The sequence below is a fragment of the Carassius gibelio genome, chromosome A21, assembly GCF_023724105.1.
Source record: "Carassius gibelio isolate Cgi1373 ecotype wild population from Czech Republic chromosome A21, carGib1.2-hapl.c, whole genome shotgun sequence".
NCBI classification, from domain to species: domain Eukaryota; kingdom Metazoa; phylum Chordata; class Actinopteri; order Cypriniformes; family Cyprinidae; genus Carassius; species Carassius gibelio.
In genome coordinates, this window is record NC_068391.1 from 2,130,575 (window position 1) to 2,153,407 (window position 22,833).

At 39.9% G+C, this 22,833-nt stretch overlaps 1 protein-coding gene across 1 annotated transcript; it reads right to left on the reverse strand.

Moving 5' to 3' along the window:
* Positions 1 to 6,012: 6,012 nt before the first annotated feature.
* On the reverse strand, positions 6,013 to 22,823 carry LOC127941737 (uncharacterized). Its single transcript, XM_052537102.1, has 4 exons — positions 22,580 to 22,823; positions 16,151 to 16,171; positions 14,091 to 15,357; positions 6,013 to 9,608 (listed from the first exon to the last, which is right to left on the reverse strand). Exons 2-4 carry the CDS (start codon positions 16,163 to 16,165, stop codon positions 9,562 to 9,564), a joined length of 1,329 nt encoding a protein of 442 aa, XP_052393062.1. The 5' UTR covers positions 16,166 to 16,171; positions 22,580 to 22,823; the 3' UTR covers positions 6,013 to 9,561.
* Between the last annotated feature and the right edge of the window lie 10 nt (positions 22,824 to 22,833).

Here is a 22,833-nt window from a genome sequence, read left to right on the forward strand (position 1 = left end):
AGTGGCGAACAGAGCGGCAGACCTGCTGTCACGAACTGGACCACTCCCGGGAGAGTGGCGCCTCCATCCCGAAGTGGTGAGATTGATATGGAGGCGTTTCGGTATGGCGAAGGTCGATTTGTTTGCGACCACGGAGACAACTCATTGCGATCTATGGTATTCCCTGAACAGCCAGGGAGGCCCTTTAGGGATCGATGCACTATCTCAAGAATGGCCGGAAGAATTGTTGTACGCTTTTCCACCCCTACCCTTGATCCACCTTGTGATCAACAGGGTAGCTTTGGGCCGTCACAAGATTTTACTTGTGGCCCCACGTTGGCCAAAGAAACTTTGGTTTCCGACCCTTGTACGTTTGGTCCAAGGTTACCCTTGGCAGTTACCACAGAGAGCAGATCTCCTCTCTCAAGTGGAAGGCCAAATCTGGCACCCCAGTCCAGAGACACTTCAACTATGGGTATGGCCCTTGCTCAGTCCCTCTCTGAAGGCTTAGATGAAGCTGTATTAAGGACAATAAATAGTTCTAAGGCACCGTCTACGTGGAGTAACTATTTTAGCAAGTGGCGAATATTCTCAACATGGTGTCATGACCGACAACTAGATCCGGCCAAGTGTGACACCAGTTTGGTTCTTCGTTTTCTTCAAACATTGATTGATTCTGGGAAATCAGTTAATACCATAAAAGTCTACATTGCAGCCATCTCACACTTCCATGTGTCAGTGGATGGTGCAAATATTGGCAAACAACGTTTGGTGTCTCAATTTCTTAAGGGTGCAAAACGCTTGCGACCAGGGAGAATTATGAGATCACCTGTTTGGGACCTTTCTATTGTCTTACAGTCACTGGCCAAAGCACCTTTTGAACCTTTGGAGCAAGCAGATCTCAAGTTCTTGACATGGAAAACAGTTTTCCTACTAGCGATGTGTTCAGCCAAGAGAGTTGGTGAGTTGCACGCTTTATCAGTCAGTGAAGACTGCTTGAGATGGAAGGCAGAAAAAACGGGGGTTTTTCTCTGGCCAAACCCATCATTCTTGCCCAAGGTCCTTAAGCCTAGCACAATAAATCAGGTAATTGAGCTTGATGCTTTCCGTCCAGATCCCCTTTGTTCAGGTGAAGAGTTGGATCATTGTTCTCTATGTCCTGTTAGGGCATTGCACACATATATTGAGCAAACTCATCAACTACGACAGTCACACACACAACTATTTGTATGTTTTGACAAGAAGTGTGCAGGCAAACCTGTGTCTAAGCAACGGTTATCTCATTGGATAGTGGATACCATTTCACAAGCTTATGTCAGCCAAAATCTACCTATCCCTGGTGGTCTGGTTGCTCACTCTACCAGGAGCATGGCCACTTCCTGGGCGGCACTGAAGGGGGTAGCACTATCGGACATCTGTGCCGCAGCCTCTTGGAGCAGCTTGTGCACGTTTACGAGGTTTTATAGGATTAATGTGGCAAAGCCAAATCCTTTTGGGTCTGCGGTTTTATCTGCGGCTAAATAAACAGGGGAAGGAAAACATGCTAGTCCCTCGTGACCCTGGGGGTATAAGTCATCCAAGGTAAGACCGTGGTGACGGTCTGAGTGAGGTCGAAATAGATCGTAAGTTATGACTATAACTATGGATCTATGAGACCGAACGATGACCGTCACCATCCCTTGTCACTCGGGATGAACTGGGGCGTTCCAGGCAAGAGGAAGTGGTTGGTTCACCTGGATGTTATATAGCCAACCCCTAAGGTCAGTCACCTGACATTGTTGATATTTGGTCTCGAGGATAGGCGGAGGAATGGCGTCATTCAAGGTAAGACCGTGGTGACGGTCATCGTTCGGTCTCATAGATCCATAGTTATAGTCATAACTTACGTTCCCTTCCGTTCCGTATCATACACCGTCGCGTCTAGAGCCAAGAGAGAGTTGCGTAAACGGAAATCTAAAACGCTCGATCGTTGCATGATGGGAAATGTAGTCTGTGATCTGAGCCTGGTTTCTCCAGAGGTTTTTTCTCAATTTCTGTCACCGATTGAGGTTCGGTCCCTTAACTATGGGATTATTTTCCCGCCAAATGTATTGCAGTCGCAGATCGAAAAATAATGCGCATAAATTAAATATTTAAAAACACGTGTAAAATAATAACGCACAAAACCGAAAAACAAATGCAATTTTTTTAAAATAACAAACAGCGCCGTCATGGATTACACAAATCTGAAACATGAATTCAACATTTTCCAAATCGCAAACAAAATCAGGTTTCCTGCTCATATGTTATTTTTTTGTGTGCTTGTGGTCTTTTCCCCTTTGTTCTTGTTTCCACGTTCTGCGCTTGCGTTTCTAAAAGTTGCAGTTTGAGTTTCATGTAAATCAGGGGAGGCTTCAGCATCACCATTGGCCGCAAGTTCTAGATTGACAGCTGCGCCTCTAGCCAATCAGTTCAAGGGGGAGTTGAAATCCCCACTTTAAGCACTGTTAAAGGTGATCTGAGCGAAGCTCCTCATTTCACAGATTTAAGGCGTTCTTATGTGTTACATATCATTGTATTCATAGTGACCCGCTCATGTGAAACATTTACGTAAAATTAATGGTGCTATTCTAGCATGGCTAACTATGAATTCATCATTGCCTCTGAAGTGAATGTGCTGTTTAGATTTGTGAATTAGTTGCATGTGACGTCATGACTGAGCCCACCTCATCTGACCACATATGAGTTTCCGGTAACACTTTAGTATAGGGTCCAATTCACACTAATAACTACTTGCTTATTAGCATGTCTATTATTAACATATTGGCTGTTTATTAGTGTTTATAAACTACATATAATGCATGACATCCATAATCCTACCCAATACCCTAAACTTAACAACTACCTTATAAACTATTAATAAGCAGCAAATAAGGGGTTAATTGAGGCAAAAGTCATAATTAATGGTTAGTTAATAGTGAGAATTGGACCCTAAAATAAAGTGTGACCGAGTTTCCTATGAACACTGACAGTACAGATCAATTGCTGCTCCGCTTGGCCTGTGATGTGAGTTTGCATTGGTCTCCTAGCAGCATGTGACCCCTGAAGTGTGAGCAGACTCTTCTGGGTTAATCTGATAACAGCACTCACTTCACAGACCTTAAACAAGCACAAGGCCTCCATTAAAATGTGTGTAAGACCCCACTGATTCTGAACTACACATCCCAGAATCCAAAGCAGGCACCAGAAGGCACCCAGCATCACCATAATGCAAGGCCCTTCTCCAGAAAGACCTCTAGCCAGCGGAGAACATAGCCATCATCATGACAACAGACCCAGGTTCCAGACCAACCACTGGGAGAAGCCATGGACAAGGGCTTTCTCATCCTGCAAACACCACAGGATGTCCAACAGCAGTCCAACACAACATCCTCCTCCACACCCTTCACAAAAGAGCTCTTTGAACAAAACTCAACTGAGGAGTACTGAGACGGACAAACTTCTGACTCCTTGCCTGACGCAACACAGCATCAGACCCATCCAAGGGAGGAGCATCCATTAAAACCAGTCGGCACCCCAGAAGTAGCCAGACAACATTGGATGGATCAATGGGCCCACATTCCCAAAAGCTTAACCTCTACCAACACAACTCAGGCAAGCTCAAGTCGGTGCCACCACAAGATCCAAGCGACACCACAAACATCAGATTTCCAGTGACGTTCGAGCAAAACAGAGGGCTAACAACCACCTGCTGCTCTCCTGACATCATCACTAGGTCAGTCTGAAATTCTCTGCACACTAGAGAATCTCAATAGCAGTTGCCTGCCATCCCTGGAATCACCGGCACTCTCACCAGTGAGAGTATAAACCGACTGTTCCACATCTCAGGTACCACTGATGGCCTACTGGCTAACAGCATCGACAAACAACCATCTTACCTAGACCAACTCTCTTCAGAATGACAGGTGAGACAGCCTTGACACCTACTGCATAGGCTCAAGCACCCACACCTTTGACATTGCTCGCTGTTGTCTATGGGTCGGACAACAACGTTTGAAAGGGGGGAATTATGTAGAATTTGGACCAATCAGACACACAACTATTTTGATACATTTAACAAATAATATGTAAAGCTTCCTCATCTAACCAAAGGGTCTATGGACCTTTCCCCCAGAGGGCGCCTATTACCTCCAAATGGACAGAACAGCCCTCTGGTTCTCTAGCAACCAAAGTCCCACCATCTGATAACACTAGGTTTACGACGCCCCCTTAATGCTGCTGAGCAACTCTTAACTCAAGTCTCTCAGAAACAGACACATAATGCACATCAAAAGGGACTCTTCTCTAATTAATTCATAGAAAAACCTTTCTTTGAATTAATTCAAATGTACTTTAGGGCATTGTGTATACTGTTACTGTTCTTGTATATTGTGTTTTGTGTATTGTATATGTTTTATACATGATTATGATGATGGATCACTAGTTAATATAACCTCATCTATATGATGTTTGGTATCTATGAGTTCTTTTTCTCTAAGAATGATGTCACATGCATCATCCATAAGATCTTCATTGCCACCAAGCATAATAAGGAGCAAGTGATTACGTCATCTGTTAAAAAAAAGGTGAAATGTAATAAGGCTCATATCTTTAGTACATATTTCATTGAACATAATTTTATATTATTTACAAATATACACATTTGCTTTTGTTCCCAGCATTTCTTACCACTTATGCTAAGGTGTAGTCAAAATAATTTTAAAAACTATCACACCGGAGGTCTCGTAATGTAAATTCAGATTTAATTCCAAATTTAGTATTTGTTAGCAGCTTATTGTATGTTAAATTTAATTATTGTTTTGTAAAAGCTTCATAAATGTATATGGATTTAAAGGACAGTAGTGCAAAGTAACATTAAATTGCAAAACTATATTAAAGACATTTAGTCACAACATCTAAAATATTATTTACACTGTTGTGTATCTCTGTTCTAAAAAAGATTTTAAAACTAATTTTACAAAAACCTATTGTTTTGTTTCTTTGCTGAGTGCATCGTAAAATACTAAATTACTGGAAAATGAGTGGACTTGCACAGAAAAAAATAAGAAACAAATATATTAATGCTTTTTATTAGAGTACCAATGAAAATAGTGTGATTTTTTTAAAATACTTATTTAAATCTGAATCGTCAAGTTGCACTAAAAACACACAATAACATTTGTTATTTGTAAACATAACAAAAACTGAGCTGCACCATTTATAATGGGAATTACTAAATAAAACCAGTAAAGCATCAAAACCATAAACTAAATTCTACTCTAGAAATATACAGAAATAGAATGCAGATCTATAATATTGATTATTGTTTGATAATATTGAAAGTGTTACCTCCTCTTGATATCGACGCCATCTTGTTGTTTGTTTGGTATAGTAAGAAAGATGAAGTCCATTAAATGATTATGATGAGGTTAAAACTGAAACAGTCATGGACACAGATATCATATATTCCTGCAAAACAGGATTAGAGTCTTATTCACGATTAATTCAGATAGAAAAATCTGTATAACCTTATTCTGTGAAAAATGTTTTTACATTTCCTGCACAAACACGAGTTGTTAATTTGGCTTCCCTGGTGTTCAGCTGCTCACAAACCACAGACGATTTAATCTGATATTTTCCCGCTTGGAGGCTGTGGTATATTTTCCTTATGAAGGTATTTTATTTATATTTCCTTTATGTCACTTTCAACAGTTGGGCTTAACTGTAAACCTGTAAAATCTTCCAAATGAGGTCTGTCATAAGGGTTAATAAACAATGATGAAAATGATTATCATTTTTATTTTTTGAGTGGCCTGTCCCTTATTTTATCTAATTTCAATACCAACATCATCCTTCAGGAAGTGACATCATTTTGGTGGAAAACCACAACACATAACTCAGTAAGTTAGCAATGGACTTGATGATTTCTCTGATGATTGTGCTGTTAGTTGGTTTGTGTCAAAGTGTTTACAAATAAATAAATACATAGAGACGAAAATACGGCTCTGAGTTTAAATGACTTTATTATCATAGAGCTGTTGAAAAGACAAATAATCCACTGTAACGATCAGAAACAAAACACTGCAACAAATACTTCCCAGTTCAATAGTATCACAGTGATGTAAGAACTACAGAACGTCAGACACTTTGATCATCTGAGACACACAAAAGACAGAGAGTACACTAACATACAGACATCTGTTTCCACATTCACTGAGATTGATTCCTCCTATATGTAATTGGCATGATACATATTTACCTGACTAATTAATTGTAACATTTTATTTTATTTTGACTTACTCTGAAATAATTTTCTCAAGTAGATTAAGTGTAGGCGTGTATTACCGTGAATCTGCGTCTAGGGTTAGTAAACACTATATCTCAGGTTAGATGGAGCATGGGGCACATCAGGTGAGATTAGAGATTTCTGACTAACTGCTTGACTTTAGTTAAGTTGTTATGGAATTGCATTAACTATGGGGGGATAGACAAAATACTGTTGGAGTATTAGCATGGTTTAGGCATACTTCATAGCATTGACCATAACCTCTGATTATTGTCTCAGCTTTAATTAACTTGTACGTAGTAATATTAACTATTGGGGGCTAGGCAAATAGTACTAGCATTAGTGCTGATTATTGAGCTGCAGCTAAGTTGTTACATATGTGACTATAGGGGGCTAAAGAACCACTGTTTAAAGAGTGACATTTCTATTAAATAGTTTGTCATAACCTCTGAATAATGATCAGACTGGAGAGTTTGTGATCATGGGGTACATGTACATCGACACGCATGATACATCCTGAGCGACAGAGACTCCTAAAGAACAAGAAAATATAAAGTAAAGAGTTAACTAGAATAATCAAAGGTCATAATAATAATAATAACTGGATAAAAAAATGGTCAAGACAAACTTTAGGTTGGCTTGAGAGAGCCGCGTGAGAAAGTTTGTAAAAGTTTGAAAAGTTTCAAGTTAGATTGTTTTTAGTTCTGAAATAGTTTGAAGTTTAAAGTAGTTTTAAAAGCTTAAAGTTTGGGTACCCGAGGTGGGTATTAGGATATTACTATGCGGTTGCTAGGTTAGTTTGGATAGTTTCTAGAGATCAAATGCAAGATCATTATAAAAAACGAGTCAGATTAGAATTGAATTTTAATAACTTTCAGCTAGCACTGGATACCTTCATGGAGTAACGAAATACATGTACTGTAACAGCATTACATATTTTAAATACAAAATATGAGTAACTGTTTTTCATTATAATTACATTTTAAATCGGGTGATCAGATTACAGTTACATCTGAAACGTATTTTAGATGACCAAAGTGATTGCTTTTCACTTTAATGTCACATTTTAACCAATACCGCAATTGATTCTCCGTTAAAACAAAAAAACTGTATGCAGCAGCTGTTCATTTAGCAACTCGTAGTGAGCATGCATACATTCAGGTCAATTCAATTCAATTCAATTCAAGTTTATTTGTATAGAGCTTTTTTACAATACAAATCATTACAAAGAAACTTTACAGAAAATTATGTTTCTACAATACATGTAATCATCCATGCTCATCATTCACACTTTGCATTCAGTTAACAGATCCATACGAATCATGCATGAAATATACATTTATAAAGTCTTTATTCATTCGAAATATTCAAGAATAGATCATCTTTGGCTCGGTAATGTGAGTTCATGATCCGAATCGTGAACAGATGATTCTTTTGAATCAATCTTTTAAAAGAATCATTTATTTTGTTTAATGAAACCAGTGTGGAAACCAATGGTTCACAAACTGGATAGATCTGAGGTGTGTTTCCTAAAAGCATGCAAGCAATGAGCCCTGTCAATTTTGACTCAGCGATCACTTATCCATAGAGAGGATTATCATTACTTAAAGTTTGGTTCATTGATTACACCAATGTATTGTATAACTTGGACAACTGTGCCAGTTGTTTTGGCTACTTTTATTATGTGTTGGTCGTAGGCAGCTGAGGGCCTGACAGGCACAGGCCCGTTCACTCTGTTGACAGAACTATTATACATCTCAAATAACTAAAATAAATAAAATGTGTTTTTGCATAGTTCTTGATGAGTTTGAGTGACAACAGTGTTAGCCAGTTGTTATCCAGGCTGTTTCGGGCATGCCGTGCATGTAAATTCGTGCGTGTTCACCCATTCATTTGGACTGTAATTTTCAGCTGCGTGTTAGGAAATGTTAGAAAAACATCAGCAATGCATAAATTCTCAAAAAAAAAAAAAAAAGACTCCCTCTTACTGATGAGGGAGAAAGTCCCTCCGTCAGTCCGCAAGTAACTTAGACAGTTTACCATGCGTACTTTCCATTAGTTAGCCTAGTGTCGCTCGTTTTTGCACAGGCCCACCCAAAAATTTAATTCTGGCTACGCCACTGGTTTGGTGTGTCTGAAATCGCTTTGAAGCTTGGAATGCAGCATGAAACAGCACGGAATCCCATTCATTGTATTCAAATAAAATTTCTATTGATTGGAAGATTTAAATGACATAACATTTTTTTTGATGTTCATAGAAATTATGTGAAAAACTGCTGTTATTAAAAATTTAATTCAAAGAAAACACAAATCTTATCACTTTTGGAAAACATAAAAACAAGACATCCAGTTAAAGCTGCAGTCGGTAACTTTTGACGCTCTAGCGGTTAATAAACAGAACTGCTTGCGTCTTGCGGAAGAACATCGTAGCCGGAACTACTTCTCTCTGTTTATGTCTATGAAGAATCACAAAGGTACTGGGTTACTCCGCCGCGGTACCCCCGAAGCAATATAAAATAGTCCGAATATAAACACTTATTATAGGTGCACCCTAGTGATTCAGGACAAGCCAAAAACAAGGTTTGGAACATGGATTCATGGTGTACTCGCTTATTATGTTCATTTTGTAAATTTTGAACACATTTATTCCTGCAAAAGGCGATAGGACCACTGATTTTTTTCACAGATTATCTGTCTCATATTCTACTGTCAGGACATAATGACAGGTTTAACAAATATGTAAAAAAATAGATTTTTACAAAAGTTACCTACTGCAGCTTTAATATGTTCCTTTGTGTGTTTCATAGCTTAAGTATTTTAAATTATTCTAAAGTATTAATCTTAAGTTACTAACCTGAGTAATCTAACTAAATACATTACTGATTATATTTTAAAGATTTTGCATTTTGTAATATGTAGTGAAATACATTTTTTTAAAACCTTCCCAGTCCTGCTTACAAGCGACATTTCTATTGAATTGTTTGATAAATAAATAAATGAATGAATGAATGAATGAATGAATGAATGAATGAATTAATTAATTAAACCAGAACAGATGCCTGTGACTGTGATGTCATATTCATTAAATAGTCTATAAGTGAACTGTACAGTAAATCAACCACTTTAGACTGAACTTGTGAAAATGATGATTTCATCCACTTTTACAAAACTTTTATTCACATTTTACATTTAGCTAGTAGATGGTTTCCTTTAACGCAACTCAGTTGATCAGTTGTACTTGCCCTTCACCGGAAAACTGCAAAATGCTTCAACTCACTTCAATTTCCATTCAGATCGGCTGTAGATTTGACCTCACTTTCAGACACTAATGAAAACAGACATACAGACAATTTAAATGTCATATCTTACAAGGTTAGCATTTCTTTTATCAGGAACAAATTCAACAAACATAAGTTCAAAGGAAATTACATTTAAAGGGGTCATGAGATGCCTTTGTTTTTTATTTTGTTCTGTTCTCTGAGGTCTACTTATCAATATTTTACATCAGAAAACATCACAGTTCAGAAGTAATGGTATATTTTCTGTATATGTAAACGCTCACTGTATGTTTTACAACTACATCCTTCATGGATAGACACTGCTTGTAATTTAGATTAAAAAAAAGAAATAGTGAGCAGGTAAGAAAACAGTTCTTCACATTGGTGTGGGGTGACATCGGATCCAATATAGTCGCACAGCTTCATCTTTTAGTTTAAATTTTCTGAAAATCCTCCGTCAAATTGAGCTTTGTTTGTAAGTGAAGTGAAGTGACGTGACATTCAGCCAAGTATGGTGACCCATACTCAGAATTTGTGCTCTACATTTAACCCATCCGAAGTGCACACACACAGAGCAGTGAACACACACACACTGTGGACACACACCCGGAGCAGTGGGCATCATTTATGCTGCGGCGCCCGGGGAGCAGTTGGGGGTTCGATGCCTTGCTCAAGGGCACCTAAGTCGTGGTATTGAAGGTGGAGAGAGAACTGTACATGCACACCCCCCACCTACAATTCCTGCCGACCCGAGACTTGAACTCACAACCTTTCGATTGGGAGTCCGACTCTCTAACCATTAGGCCACGACTTCCCCTAAAGGAGAGGGCTCGTCCGGGATCAAGGAATCCGGGATAAAGGAATCAGCGGGGAAATAAAGTGAACAAAGTTCTTACTGACGCGGTCTGGGACTTCATTAAAAATAAAGTTCAACCACTATTTCGTAATGATGGGATGCAAAGACTGTTTTTCACAACTTGACTCTGCACAGTGTTTTGTTGTGTTCAGAGCATTGTTTTATCTTTAACCTTTTGAGCTAATTTGCTACATTTAATTTCAGCGTAATCCTGCATTCACTTCTCTTTTTATTTACACACTACATGCACAATATGGTGGCCGGGGGTAAACAGGCAGTGCTGTAGAAGCAGGCGTTGATCTTCTTCTGCGGAGGCGGAGTTTAGTCACACTATTACATCATATATAGAACAAGGGGTCTCCAACACTTCCCAAGCCCTCAAGGCTGGATTATTGGTTTCTCGGGGTGGCTCGTGCTGGTTTCAGGAAGTGCTTGATGAGCTCACCAGGTCGTGGACGGCAAACCGGCCGGTGGGCTCCTCCTCCCTCACTACCCTCAATGGCGGTGCAATGAAGTGGTATTCGGCAATCCACCCGAGTGGAGCGGGCGGTAGCGATGTAATTGTGTCCTAAGTCTGCCTTCTCCTGGCCTATTTGCATTCGTCTGGTCTAACTGGTAGTGCTTATATGGCTTGCGGAGAAGCTGCTTCCGCCTTACACACTATGGCATTACTGCAGTTGCACCAGGCCAAGCCACTGAAGGACCTGCACAAGGGTGAACATGACCTGGAAGTTCTGAAAGAACTCCGAACCGCCACTGACCTCACGCTCCAAGCTCTGGGTCGTGCAATGTCCACGCTTTTGGTCCAGAATTGCCATCTCTGGCTGTGTCTAACATACATGTGTCATGGTTGGTAAACCATGGTCTCAGGTTTTGCACTATGTGGGTGGAGTTGTGTGTGCCTTGTGTCAGCACTGATTGTTTCGTGTGGGCGTCTCCGCTAATTGTTCATGATCACCAGCTGCTACTCATTACCCTTTCCCTACATATTGCCCTGTCTTTTGTCTTGTGTTTGTCAGAGCGTTGTTTGTCGATCTCCTTGTTTCTCATGTTTGTATCATTCCTGTTTATGTGCTTCTCCCCAGATCTCACCACTCACCCTCACGGCTCTTCCCCCGCAGTTCCTGTGTCACAATCTCATGCTGCCAATGCACCATCGCACCTTGGATCATCCGTGAGCTCTGCCTCTTCCTTGACATCTCCCTTACCTTCAAGATTCCCCGTACCACCTGTCTTCGTGTTCATTGTTTGTTTTATTATTCATTAAATGCTCTAAACTCACACTTGCTTCCTCACCTTCTTGACCAATCATTACAGGAAGATCTATCCGTGGCTGACTATTCCATCAAGTTTCGCACCTTGGCAGCTGTGTGCAAGTGAGGCGCAGTGGGATAGATTCCTGCATGGGCTGGCCGACCACGTTCATAAGGAGATCTACCTCCTCGAGTAACCAACCAGTCTCAACGGGCTCCTTCTCAGCATCCCAGAGAGTGATAACTCGAGTCGAGAGAACATGGTCAGTACCGTCATCGATCACGAACGCAGGTGGGTAGAGCTCGACTGTCCCGGGAGGAGAGAGAGAGGCGGAGGTCCCGAGGACTATGTCTATACTGCGGTGGCTCGGGACATCTCCTACACACGTGTCCGGTAAAAGAGCCAGCCCAGTAGTAAGTTTGAGCCTACTATCGGATGGGATCTCTGCCGGGAAGTCCTCAACTACATTGTCAACTCTCCTTCAGGTGAAACTGCGGTGGGGCAACAACACTCACACCTGTCACGCTCTTCTGGATTCTGGAGCCGAAGGTAATTTAATTGACACTGTCCTTGCACATCACCTGAACCTTCCTGTCCTTCCCCTGTCCTGTCAGATCCATGTCAGCGCACTCAATGGCCAGGAACTGCTGCACGTCACCCACACCACTGAACCCGTAATTCTCCTCACATCTGGCAACCACACCGAAACCCTATCCCTGCTCCTCATGGACTCCCCTGTGGCACCCATTGTATTAGGTCATCCCTGGCTGGTCAAGCACAATCCACGAGTGGATTGGTGTTCCAACACAGTAAGTCCCGTGCTGCTCCTCTCCCTCCACATCGTCCCCATGACTGTGCCATATATTTAGTTCCAGGTAAGTCTCCACCTAAGGGCAAACTTTACTCTCTTTCCATTCCGGAGAGGCCATGGAGAAATATATTTCTGTTTCTTTGGCATCGAGGTTCATCGGCCCTTCCTCTTCTCCAGCCGGGGCGGGATTCTTTTTTGCTGGTAAGAAGGATGGTTCCCTGCGACCTTGTATTGATTACCAAGAGCTGAACAACATCACGGTAAAGAATACCTATCTTTTGCCGTTGATGTCTTCAGTGTTTGAGAGGTTACAGGGAGCATCCGTCTTTACAAAATTGGATTTACGTAACGCTTATCATTTGGTCCGCATCAGGAAGGGGGATGAATGGAAAACCACCTTTAACACCCCTAGAGGGCACTTTGAATACTTGGTGATGCCATTAAGGCTCTCCAACTCGCCAGGGGTTTTCCAAGCATTCGTGAATGATGTGTTGAGAGACATGGTAGATCAGTTTATATATGTTTACCTGGATGACATACTGATTTTTTTTCATCTCTCCAGGAACATGTGCAACATGTCAGATGAGTGCTCCAGAGATTACTAGAGAATGGTCTTTTTGTCAAGGTGGAGAAATGCGTATTAAATGCACAGTCTGTTCCCTTCCTAGGGTACATAGTCTCGTCTGAGGAAATACATATGGATCCTGACAAGGTTAAGGCTGTGATAGATTAGCTAAATCCAGATTCGTAATTTCAGCCAACTAGTCTCACCTCTGACTGCCTTGACCTCCCCCAGTACTACGTTCAGGTGGTCTTATACAGCTGAAACTGTATTTTCCAACCTCAAGAGCCGCTTCATTTCTGCTCCCATCTTAATAGCCCCTGATCCCTAAGTGGAACTACTTGTTCCGAGCCCCGGTCTACACCAAATAGGAGCACAGACAGCTCTGGAAGGGGCAGCACCTATGGTGCTTTGGTAGGGATCCCAATCCCGATGTGACATCTCCGTTCCCTCCTTCAGGGAATGAGGGTTACCATACGTAACAAAGATGTTTCTCAGTGTATGACCCCTTTAAATGTAATGTTACATTATTTTTCTACTATTACTTTGCATTCAAATATGTATATAGCACCATATAGTGTTTACAAATACTTTTTATTTCATTAGATTAAATTATTAGTCTAGAATGGAAACAGAGGGGAAAATCCTCACTATTTGTCTCAAAGCATGCATTGCATATGTCTACGTAACAGCACAGTGGTTATATGAATGTGTAATGTATGTGTGCTACTTATCTATTCAATAATTAGGTATTATAGTGTAAATTTAAAATGCATGTTAGTTTACATATTACTTCAAAAATAGAAATCTGATGACATAATGCATGTTGCTCCCAACAATGAGTAAGTCTTCTTGAGATGTAGTCATCATTATGCAGATTAATGATTTGATAAAACTGTTCATTATCTCATTTTAGGAGGTCCTGTCTGTGGTCTGACCTCAAAATAAATGTCAAGTTTGGTGTATCAAATTAAATTATAATAATTTCATGATCTTCTATCATCACATGCATAAATCAAACTGTGCATAAATAACATAGTTCTTACTGTTAGGAAGGTCTAACTCATTGCTGCTACTTCGAACAGGTTCCATTCCGTCAGGCCTTCTCTCCAGTTCACTCTCTCTTCTATCCAGTTCACACTTTCTTTTCTCCAGTTCGGTGTTTCTTCTCTCCATTTCGCTCTCCCTTCTATCCAGTTCTCTCTCTCTAATATACAGTACTCTTTCTCTAATATCCAGTTCCATCTCTTTCCTCTCCATTTCTATCTCTGTTATATCTGGTTCCATCACTCTTTTCTTCAGTCCTATCTCTCTTCCATCCAGTTCCATGGCTTCTTGGTCTCTTATATACTCTTTATATTGCCTTAGATGCAGGTCCATCAGTCTTTTATCCAGTTCAGTCTGTCTTCTCTCTGCACTTTTCTCCATTTCTCTCTGTCTAATATCCATTTCCATCACTCTTCTTTTCAGTTCCCAATGGAGATCCATTTCTCTTCTTTCCAGTTGCATTGCTCTTTTCTCCAGTTCTCTCATTCTTCCCTCCATTTCGCTCTGTTTTCCCTCCATTTCGCTCTCTCTTCTCTCCATTTCACTCTCTCTTCTATCCATTTCACACTTTCTTTTCTCCATTTCATTCTCTCTTCTATCCAGTTCTGTCTCTCTAATATCCAGTCCTCTCTCTTTAAAATCTAATTTCATCTCCTTTCTCTCCATTTCGATCACTTTAATATCTGGTTCCATCTCTTTTCTCTCCATTTCTATCTCTCTAATATCTGGTTCCGTCACTCTTTTCTTCAGTCCTATCTCTGTTCCATCCAGTTCCATTGCTTCTCTGTCTCTTTTATACAAGTTATATTGCCTTACATGCAGTTCCGTCAGTCTTTTATCCAGTTCAGTCTGTCTTTTCTCTGCTCTTTTCTCAATTTCTCTCTGTCTAATATCCATTTCCATCGCTCTTCTGTTCAGTTCCGCATGCAAGTCTATCACTTTTCTATCCAGTTCTATCGCTCTTCTATCCAGTTCCATCGCTCTTCTATCCAGTTCTATCTGTGTAATAATAGGTTCAATTGCTCTTTTCTCTGGTTGTCTCACTTTAATATCTGGATCCATTGCTGTTTTCTCCTGTTCCGGCTCTAAAAAATCTTGTTCCATCTCTCTTTTCCCCAGTATTTGACGTATAAACCAGCACATCTGTGTTCTCTGCTGGTCCATCAGTCTTTTATCCAGTTCTGTTTCTCTTTGCTTCAGTTCTTTCTCTCTTCTCTCCAGGTCTCTCTCTCTAATATCTGGATCGGATTGAGCTCTTGCATGTGACTGTATGATGCAACATTAAAATTTTATTTGTACAATTTTTTATACTTTGCTTCTCTGAGATTCTTTAACATTAACATTTATTTATTCATTGACAAAAAAACATTCTTTTATCCAAAGGCACTTGGTACAAGTTATACAAGGTATATATTCATCTCTGTGTGTTCGCGGGAATAGACATTGGCACTGAACCTGTGACCTTGTGTAATGCCCTATTTGAGTTAAAGCAATGCAAATATATTTCCAAAGCTTATGAGAGATGATAATGATTCACATTTTCATCTATCTAGCTTTTGGAATACATAGCTTAATTTTTATATTTTTTGTCAATTGAATGATGAATTAAGGTAAACTGAGCTATTTTTGGCATTGAAAAGACTGTCAAAAATGGCTCAATTTACCTGAATTCACACATGAGTAATGAGTAAAAGTTTAATAATATATTTACACATATTCCTCATTTGTAAGTCACATTGGATCAAAGCATGAACAAATGTAAATAAGTAAAACAGAAGAATAACTGTCTCACAAGCTTTTATTATTATAAACAACGGCATCATCTATGAATGTGAATTACTTATGAAGGCCATAAAGCTGAATGTGGTAAACTGTATCAAAATTATTATAAATTTAAAGAGATTTTTCACCTTCTGTTGCTGGTCCCCATTGATTTGCATAGTGTTTTCCCCCCATGGAAGTCAGTGGGGACCAGCAACTGAAGGTGAACTATCCATTTAATTATTGTAAATACTATAACATTATTATATTAATTTATTATTAGAATAACATGACTCACCTCTGATGCCCCCATTTTCTCCTGCAAGTAAAAACACAGTCAATGATCAATGATTTTTGCATGAAATTTCAAGTCTATTTAGTTGATCAGGATAATCATTATAATAAAATAACATTTATTTTTTTCCTATTAAAAGTTTTCTTAAAGTTCATGTTTAGCTATGCAATTTAGATATAATCCTATTAAATATTAAATATAAAAATTAGAATCAATGTGAATGTTGAAGACAAAAAACTGGTTAAAAATTCTTGTTTCATTTTGTTCATTTGAATTAAAGATTTTTACAAAAGGTATTTTGGATATCTCCTTTTATCAATCCATAAATCAGAATTTATCACCATGTTTTTTAGGAATAAAATTTCATATACATCACATATAAATCAGTGGATATGCATTTATGTAAAACTCATGCCCTTTAAAGGTATGAAGTGAAACTGAAATCTACAGCTGCAGATCGACTAAAGGAACAACACTTTATTATAAGCCAAATATCCTAAATTTCCCGACCACCCCAACCTGTCCCAACTCTGTCCAAAGTGTATTCACATAAACAGTTGTGCTGGAAAAATTCATTTAATACTGCTTCTGTATGCCTATATATGCATGTGTTTTCTAAGAATGGCTGTGTGGTTCAAAAGGGCGACCCCTGGGGGGGAAACAGATGTCTGAGAATGACCTGAGAGGGTCATTAATTTTGCCAGGACACAGTATAACATAATATTAAGATATTACAGGAGAGAACCATATTTGACGAAGCCACCAAAACAAACAAATATATAACCTACATATACATACATATACAAAAATAAATACCTAAATACACTTACATACACATATGCACACAAACATGCATGCATACATACACATGTACTGTACACATACACATACATGCACATATGCTCTCAAACATACATGCATACATAATCTCTTACATACAGGTCATACATCAGGGAAACATTTACATTGGTCACAGGATTGCAAGTAAGTTAGAAGGGCTGACTTAAAGAGTGGAAAGGAAGAGATGGACCTTATGGAACAAGGTGAGCTGTTCCAATCAGAGGGGGCTTTAAATTTAAAAGCACGTCTTCCGTTTTCTTAAGATATATTTGGACTATATAAATGGGATTAGGACTAGGACTAAATGTTGCTTCAAATAAAGAGGATAATTAAAAAAAGATACATTTATAGACAAACTGAAACCAGTGTAGCTGTCATCTGGCCTTTGGTGATAAGAGATTCAATTGTTGATACATATGACAATGATGGGTTAGAAACGGACATCTCAACACAAATCTACAGAGACTGTTGTAGACAACATTTAAGGATTTAAGGTGTGATTCTGTTGTACTCATATAGACAAAGTCATCATAATAAATAATAGGAAATAAAAGCTGTGTTATGCTGTGTTCACACCAAACGCGAATAGAGCGTCTGGCGCGAATGATTTCAATGTTAAGTCAATGCAAAGGCGCGTTTACGCGCGTCTGGAGGTCTCGCGGCGCGAATGGGGCGTTAAGCGCGGCGCGGAAGACGCGAATTCGCCTCATTCGCGCGTCTAGTTCGCGCGAATCACGCGAATTGAACGCGAAACGCGTGTTAAGCGCGAAGGTGCTTTTTGTGCATTTAGCGTTTGACGCGAATTCGCGTCTGCCGCCCGAGTTGAAAAATTTGAACTTTGGCGTCAATTCGCGCCGCGTTAACCAATCAGGAGCCTGCTAGGAGTCACTCATTCAACAGTATGTTCCTGCAGCCTCCGGTTGTGCAGGAATACCCTTCTCCACTCATTCAACAAGGAGGAACGACAGATGTTGTCAGTGAGCAGTCAACCGGAGCTATATGACAAAAGTTCATATTTCTATAGAGACAGGAATAAAAAGGACATATATGTATATAAAAAACATATTAATAGATAAATTGAATAAAGGCCAAAGATAAGAAATGTTTCATTTTACCCCAAACGAATTATATTTTATCTTGAACCACTAAAAACACATCAGAGCCAACGGCAAATGTTAGAAGATCTAGCCGAGGTAAGGCTACTCTCGGCGGATACATGATGACGGAGCTCCCGCTGATCGCATGGAGCTCATCTCCGAGATCGGCGAAACACATTTTTTAAATAGACGTTGTCATTATAAATAAACCGCATATTTGAGTTTAAAACAACTACATTCTCGCCTGAAATACTTTTAAAACTACATTTCATGACACAATAACAGTAATATTTTGAAATTTATCCGAATAAAAATGGCGGTTGAAAATGCTGTGAAGTTAATTTCACGCGCGAATGAAGCGAATGATCTCAAAATGGTCAAGCGGCAAACTAGGCGCGGTAGACGCGAATTTGACGCTCTATTCGCGTTTGGTGTGAACCAGGCGCGTAGCCAGTAATGGGCCAGGGCGGCACTGGCCCGCCCACATTACTCACTGGCCCGCCTAGGCAAGTTTGATTAAAATACATTTTTAGTTTATTTTTATTATTCAAATGTATTTAAGAAAATATATTAATATAAACCTGATTTATTGTTGACTGGTGTGTGTGTGTTTAATTTGTTTTCCGAATAAAATGGAATTGTTGAAGCAAGTTGTAGAAAGCGTCCCTCCTGAACCTAGGCCTAATTGGTTGCTATGGTTGCTAGGGCGACAGGAAGACTCTCTGAGCGGCGGGCTCTGGTGGCCTTTAGCCAATGTATTAACATCGCCATAATAATGGCTAAACATTTTCTTTAATGTTTTATTTAAATAAAAAAAAAAGAGTTGAGGAAGAAGACACGCCACTGCCTCCATCTGTCGAGTCCACCCAGCCCAGCTCTTCAGACTCATTAACCCACAAGAAGGCTAGTCAGGCGCTGGTGGTGGCCGCCGCGTGCTCCCTGGCGGCAGTGCCAGTGCTCTCTCCCGGTCAGCCTGACGCGGGTTTACCCGCCGATCTAACTGCAATAGACGAACCACCTTCACAACCCAATCTGAAAGTATTTCCCTGCACTTTCAAAAATGGAAAATCAAGGAGCTTCTCATCAAAGTGGTATGGACAGTTTTCTTGGTTGGAGTACAGTGTAATTAAGGACGCGATTTTCTGTAAAATGTGCAGACATTTTCCCAGCGGAGCTGACAGCCCATTTGCGAGAGAGGGGTTTGTGGACTGGAAGCACCTGCGGCAGGCATGTGAAAAACACCAGATGAGCAAACCCCACTCCGTTTCACTGGATAAATTTCAAGGCTACAGGGCCAACCAAACTGCAGGTCGGGGAAATGTGTTAAATCAAATGAACCGTGATGCCATGGACTATTCATTTATTGAAAGGAATCGGGACCATCTAAAAGTTGTTTTAGACATTGTGCTGTTTTGTGCCAAGCAGGATATCCCCCTACGTGGACACAGGGAAAATGAAGATGCTTTAAATAAAGGAAACTTTATAGAATTGTTCAAGTTCATGTGCAAATATGATCCACGGATCGGAAATCGTCTAGAGCAGCTGCCCAGAAACGGAACTTTGATGAGCCCAGATATACAAAATGACCTACTGGAGTCCGCAGCCTCATTGCTGTTGCGTAAAATCAAAGCAGAGGTCTGTGAAACACCGGGCACCTATTATGCTCTTATGGCAGATGAATACAAGGATGAGTCAAACCGTGAACTGGTGGCTGTTTGTGTGAGATATGTTCACGCAGGGAAAATAAAAGAACGGGCAATCGGGTTCATGGACACAAGTGACCTGAGCGCAAGTGGTATTTCAGAAAAGATACTACAGGTGATTGAACCACTGCAACTTGACCCATCGCTGTGTGTTGGCTTCGGTTTCGACGGAGCCTCTGTTATGTCAGGAAACAAGGGAGGTGTGCATGTGATTTTGAAACGAACTTTTCCTCAAGCGTTGTATGTCCACTGCAATTCTCACCGATTGAATCTGGTACTCTGTGCAACATCAAAGGTGTCTGGGCACGTCAGCACATTTTTTGATACACTCAACAATATTCACAGTTTCATGACAGGCAGCAGCAGACACGCAAAGTTTGTGGCAGCGCAAAAGGAGCTTCATCCAGGACGCCGGTGCTTGGAACTTGAGCGATCCACAGACACGCGCTGGAGCTCCAAATCCGGAGCAGTGAGCAAAGTACTGACGTTACTCGACGTAATATTAGAAGTGCTTGCTGAGTATGCGGAAAGCAGCGGCCAATCGAAGGTTGAGGCGCAGTCCCTGCTGCAACAAATACAAACAAAAAAGTTCTTATTTTTACTCGTCACATTTGGAAAATTATTTCAGACAAGCGATTTTGCCACACAAGGTTTACAAAGCTTAACATTGTCAGTTCCTGAGTGCATCGACCTAATTGAGGGACTAAAAGAGAGCTTTGCTCGGTTTAGAGACAATTCAGTTTGTGATTTTGAGCAAGTAATGAAGCTAACAGAAGAGTTGATGCAGAAAAATGAAATCACGAGCTGGGACATCACACCTCGGACCAGAGTGAGAAAAGTCCCTGCAAGGCTTGCAGGATCAGTGGTTACAACTAGTTTGGGGAAAGCAACAAGTGTGAGAAATGATGATGACCTAAGACATATATGGAACGACATCCTTGACAGACAGCTGACAGAGCTGGACAATCGTTTCCAAGAGGATCAGTATGGAATAATGAGGGCAGCAGCGACTTTTCTCCCACAGTCTAAGACTTTTGCAGAGAAGGATTCTCTGCGGGCCCCGTGTGATCACTTTCATATATTGGTTGAGGATGCTGAACCAACAGTATTCATTGAGCAACTGCGTCGGAAAGTAGCCAATAGCCTGGAATTTCCGTCCCTCATGGAAGTATTGGACATTTGTGCTCCTGACATATTTCCAAACCTCAACAAACTTCTTCAAGTCATCATCACCCTTCCCATGACTTCTTGTAGTGTTGAGAGACTGTTCTCCACTGCAGGTAGGATAAAAACAGACCTCAGAGCATCCATGAGTACTACCCGCCTCAATAACCTGTGCCTTTTGTCCTTTGAAAAAGAACTCTGTGACTCTTTGGACTATGATGAGATCATTTCTGTTTTCAACACTAAACCCAGGCGCTTGCGTCTTGTTTTGTAGAATGAAAACAACAAAGGTAGGCCCTGTTGTTTAACCGTGAAGTGATTTAACTTAGTGGTGTGTTGTGTATAGCTGTATGCCCTTATAGGCTACATTGTTTAAATGAGTTGCTATTTTTTTGGCACAAAAGTTTAATTTCCACCAGGGTGATTGCATTGTATATGGTTGATTTAACAGAAATTAGGGAGCGTGTTGTTATTTATTTTAAACCATGCTCTGCTGAGAGTTTTCATTATTTTAATTTCTTTTACTTTTAGCCTATATTTTCGGGTGAACTGTCTGCACTGCTGAGTAACTTGAATGAAATAGACAGGTTATTGTCTATGCTGGTGGTTTGTCCAGCCTTTATTGAGCTCTGTTGGTTGAACATGATGATTAGACAGTGTTTTGTTATTGCCTTTGCCGAATATTGCAAAATAAAGGTGTAACTGTTTTTGCAGTTTTTCTATTCTTTTTTCCACTCTCTAAGGTTATTTAAGTCATATTTTTTTCTAGGAAAAACTATAGGCCCACCCACTTTTTTAATGGCCCGCCCAAAATACAATTTCTGCCTACCACTGGTGTGAACACAGCATTACAATTCTTAATCTAATCAATAGTGTGAAGCAATTAATTGAACAGTATAATAGTCTTAAAAATTATAATTTACTTTTTTCACTATATCCTTGCTTTCGCTAATCTTAGCTCCGTGTAGCCCTTGTTTTTTCTCTCAAATCTTTATCTTACTATCACTCTCTCATCAACATAAGGAATTAATTCCATCCTGTTTCAATTGATACATAACAAATCTTGAATAAATGCATCATTATCCATATTTTTTAATTGTCTTACCTTGATTATTTTAGGTGGTAGACGAAGTAGCCTTATTTTCCAGATACAAAAGATAACTGAATGGTCACTAAAGCAATCAGATAAAACACCTGAATCAACAATTGGAGATGCGTGACCAGGATCCAGTCTAAGAGAGACCTGGAATTCCCCTCCACTCTGGGCTCTCGTATTAACTGAGTAAGATTTAGGCTTTCAAACTGATTCCTCTCTTTCAAAGAGGACCTATCAAGCCAATTTCGATTGAAATCTCCCAATACTATAATTTTGCTAACTTGATGCTGTCTTTTTTTCTGTTTCCTATCGTGAATGACTAGCCATTCTTTCTATGATTCAAAACTCTTGACTCATGCAAAATCTGGCAACACTGCGCTTCCTGTGACAAAATTAACCAAGATAATATAATCAAGAATAAACAAAAATGGTTATTTAGGAATAAAGTAAAAAAAAAATATCAGCGAAACAAGCCCGAAACAAACGTGAGCACCATTTTTATATCGAAAGTTCAAGGAAAAGCTGTTCTTGCCTGTTAAGTTTGTGACGCACACCAGGATCTGGAGCCGCAGTCTGGATCAAAGTAATATATTTGAACTACACAGTCTAAGTTGTGTGTGTGTGTGTGTGTGTGTGTGTGTTCAAGACTCATCAGCGTTTCAGTCTGCACTGCGACGATGCTGAATTTCGTCTGCGTGCGCTCGCATGACGTCATTAATTACATGCGCCAAAATACATTTAATTATGTTTGAAAAAAAAAAAAAATCATTATGTTTGTGATGCCCT

Excerpts from the sequence above, each read along its gene's own strand:
- LOC127941737 (XM_052537102.1), bottom strand. Across the intron at positions 9,609-14,090 it reads TGAGTTAGACCTTCCTAACA|TGTCTGAAAGTGAGGTCAAA; the intron begins GTAAGAACTATG and ends TGTTTTCATTAG.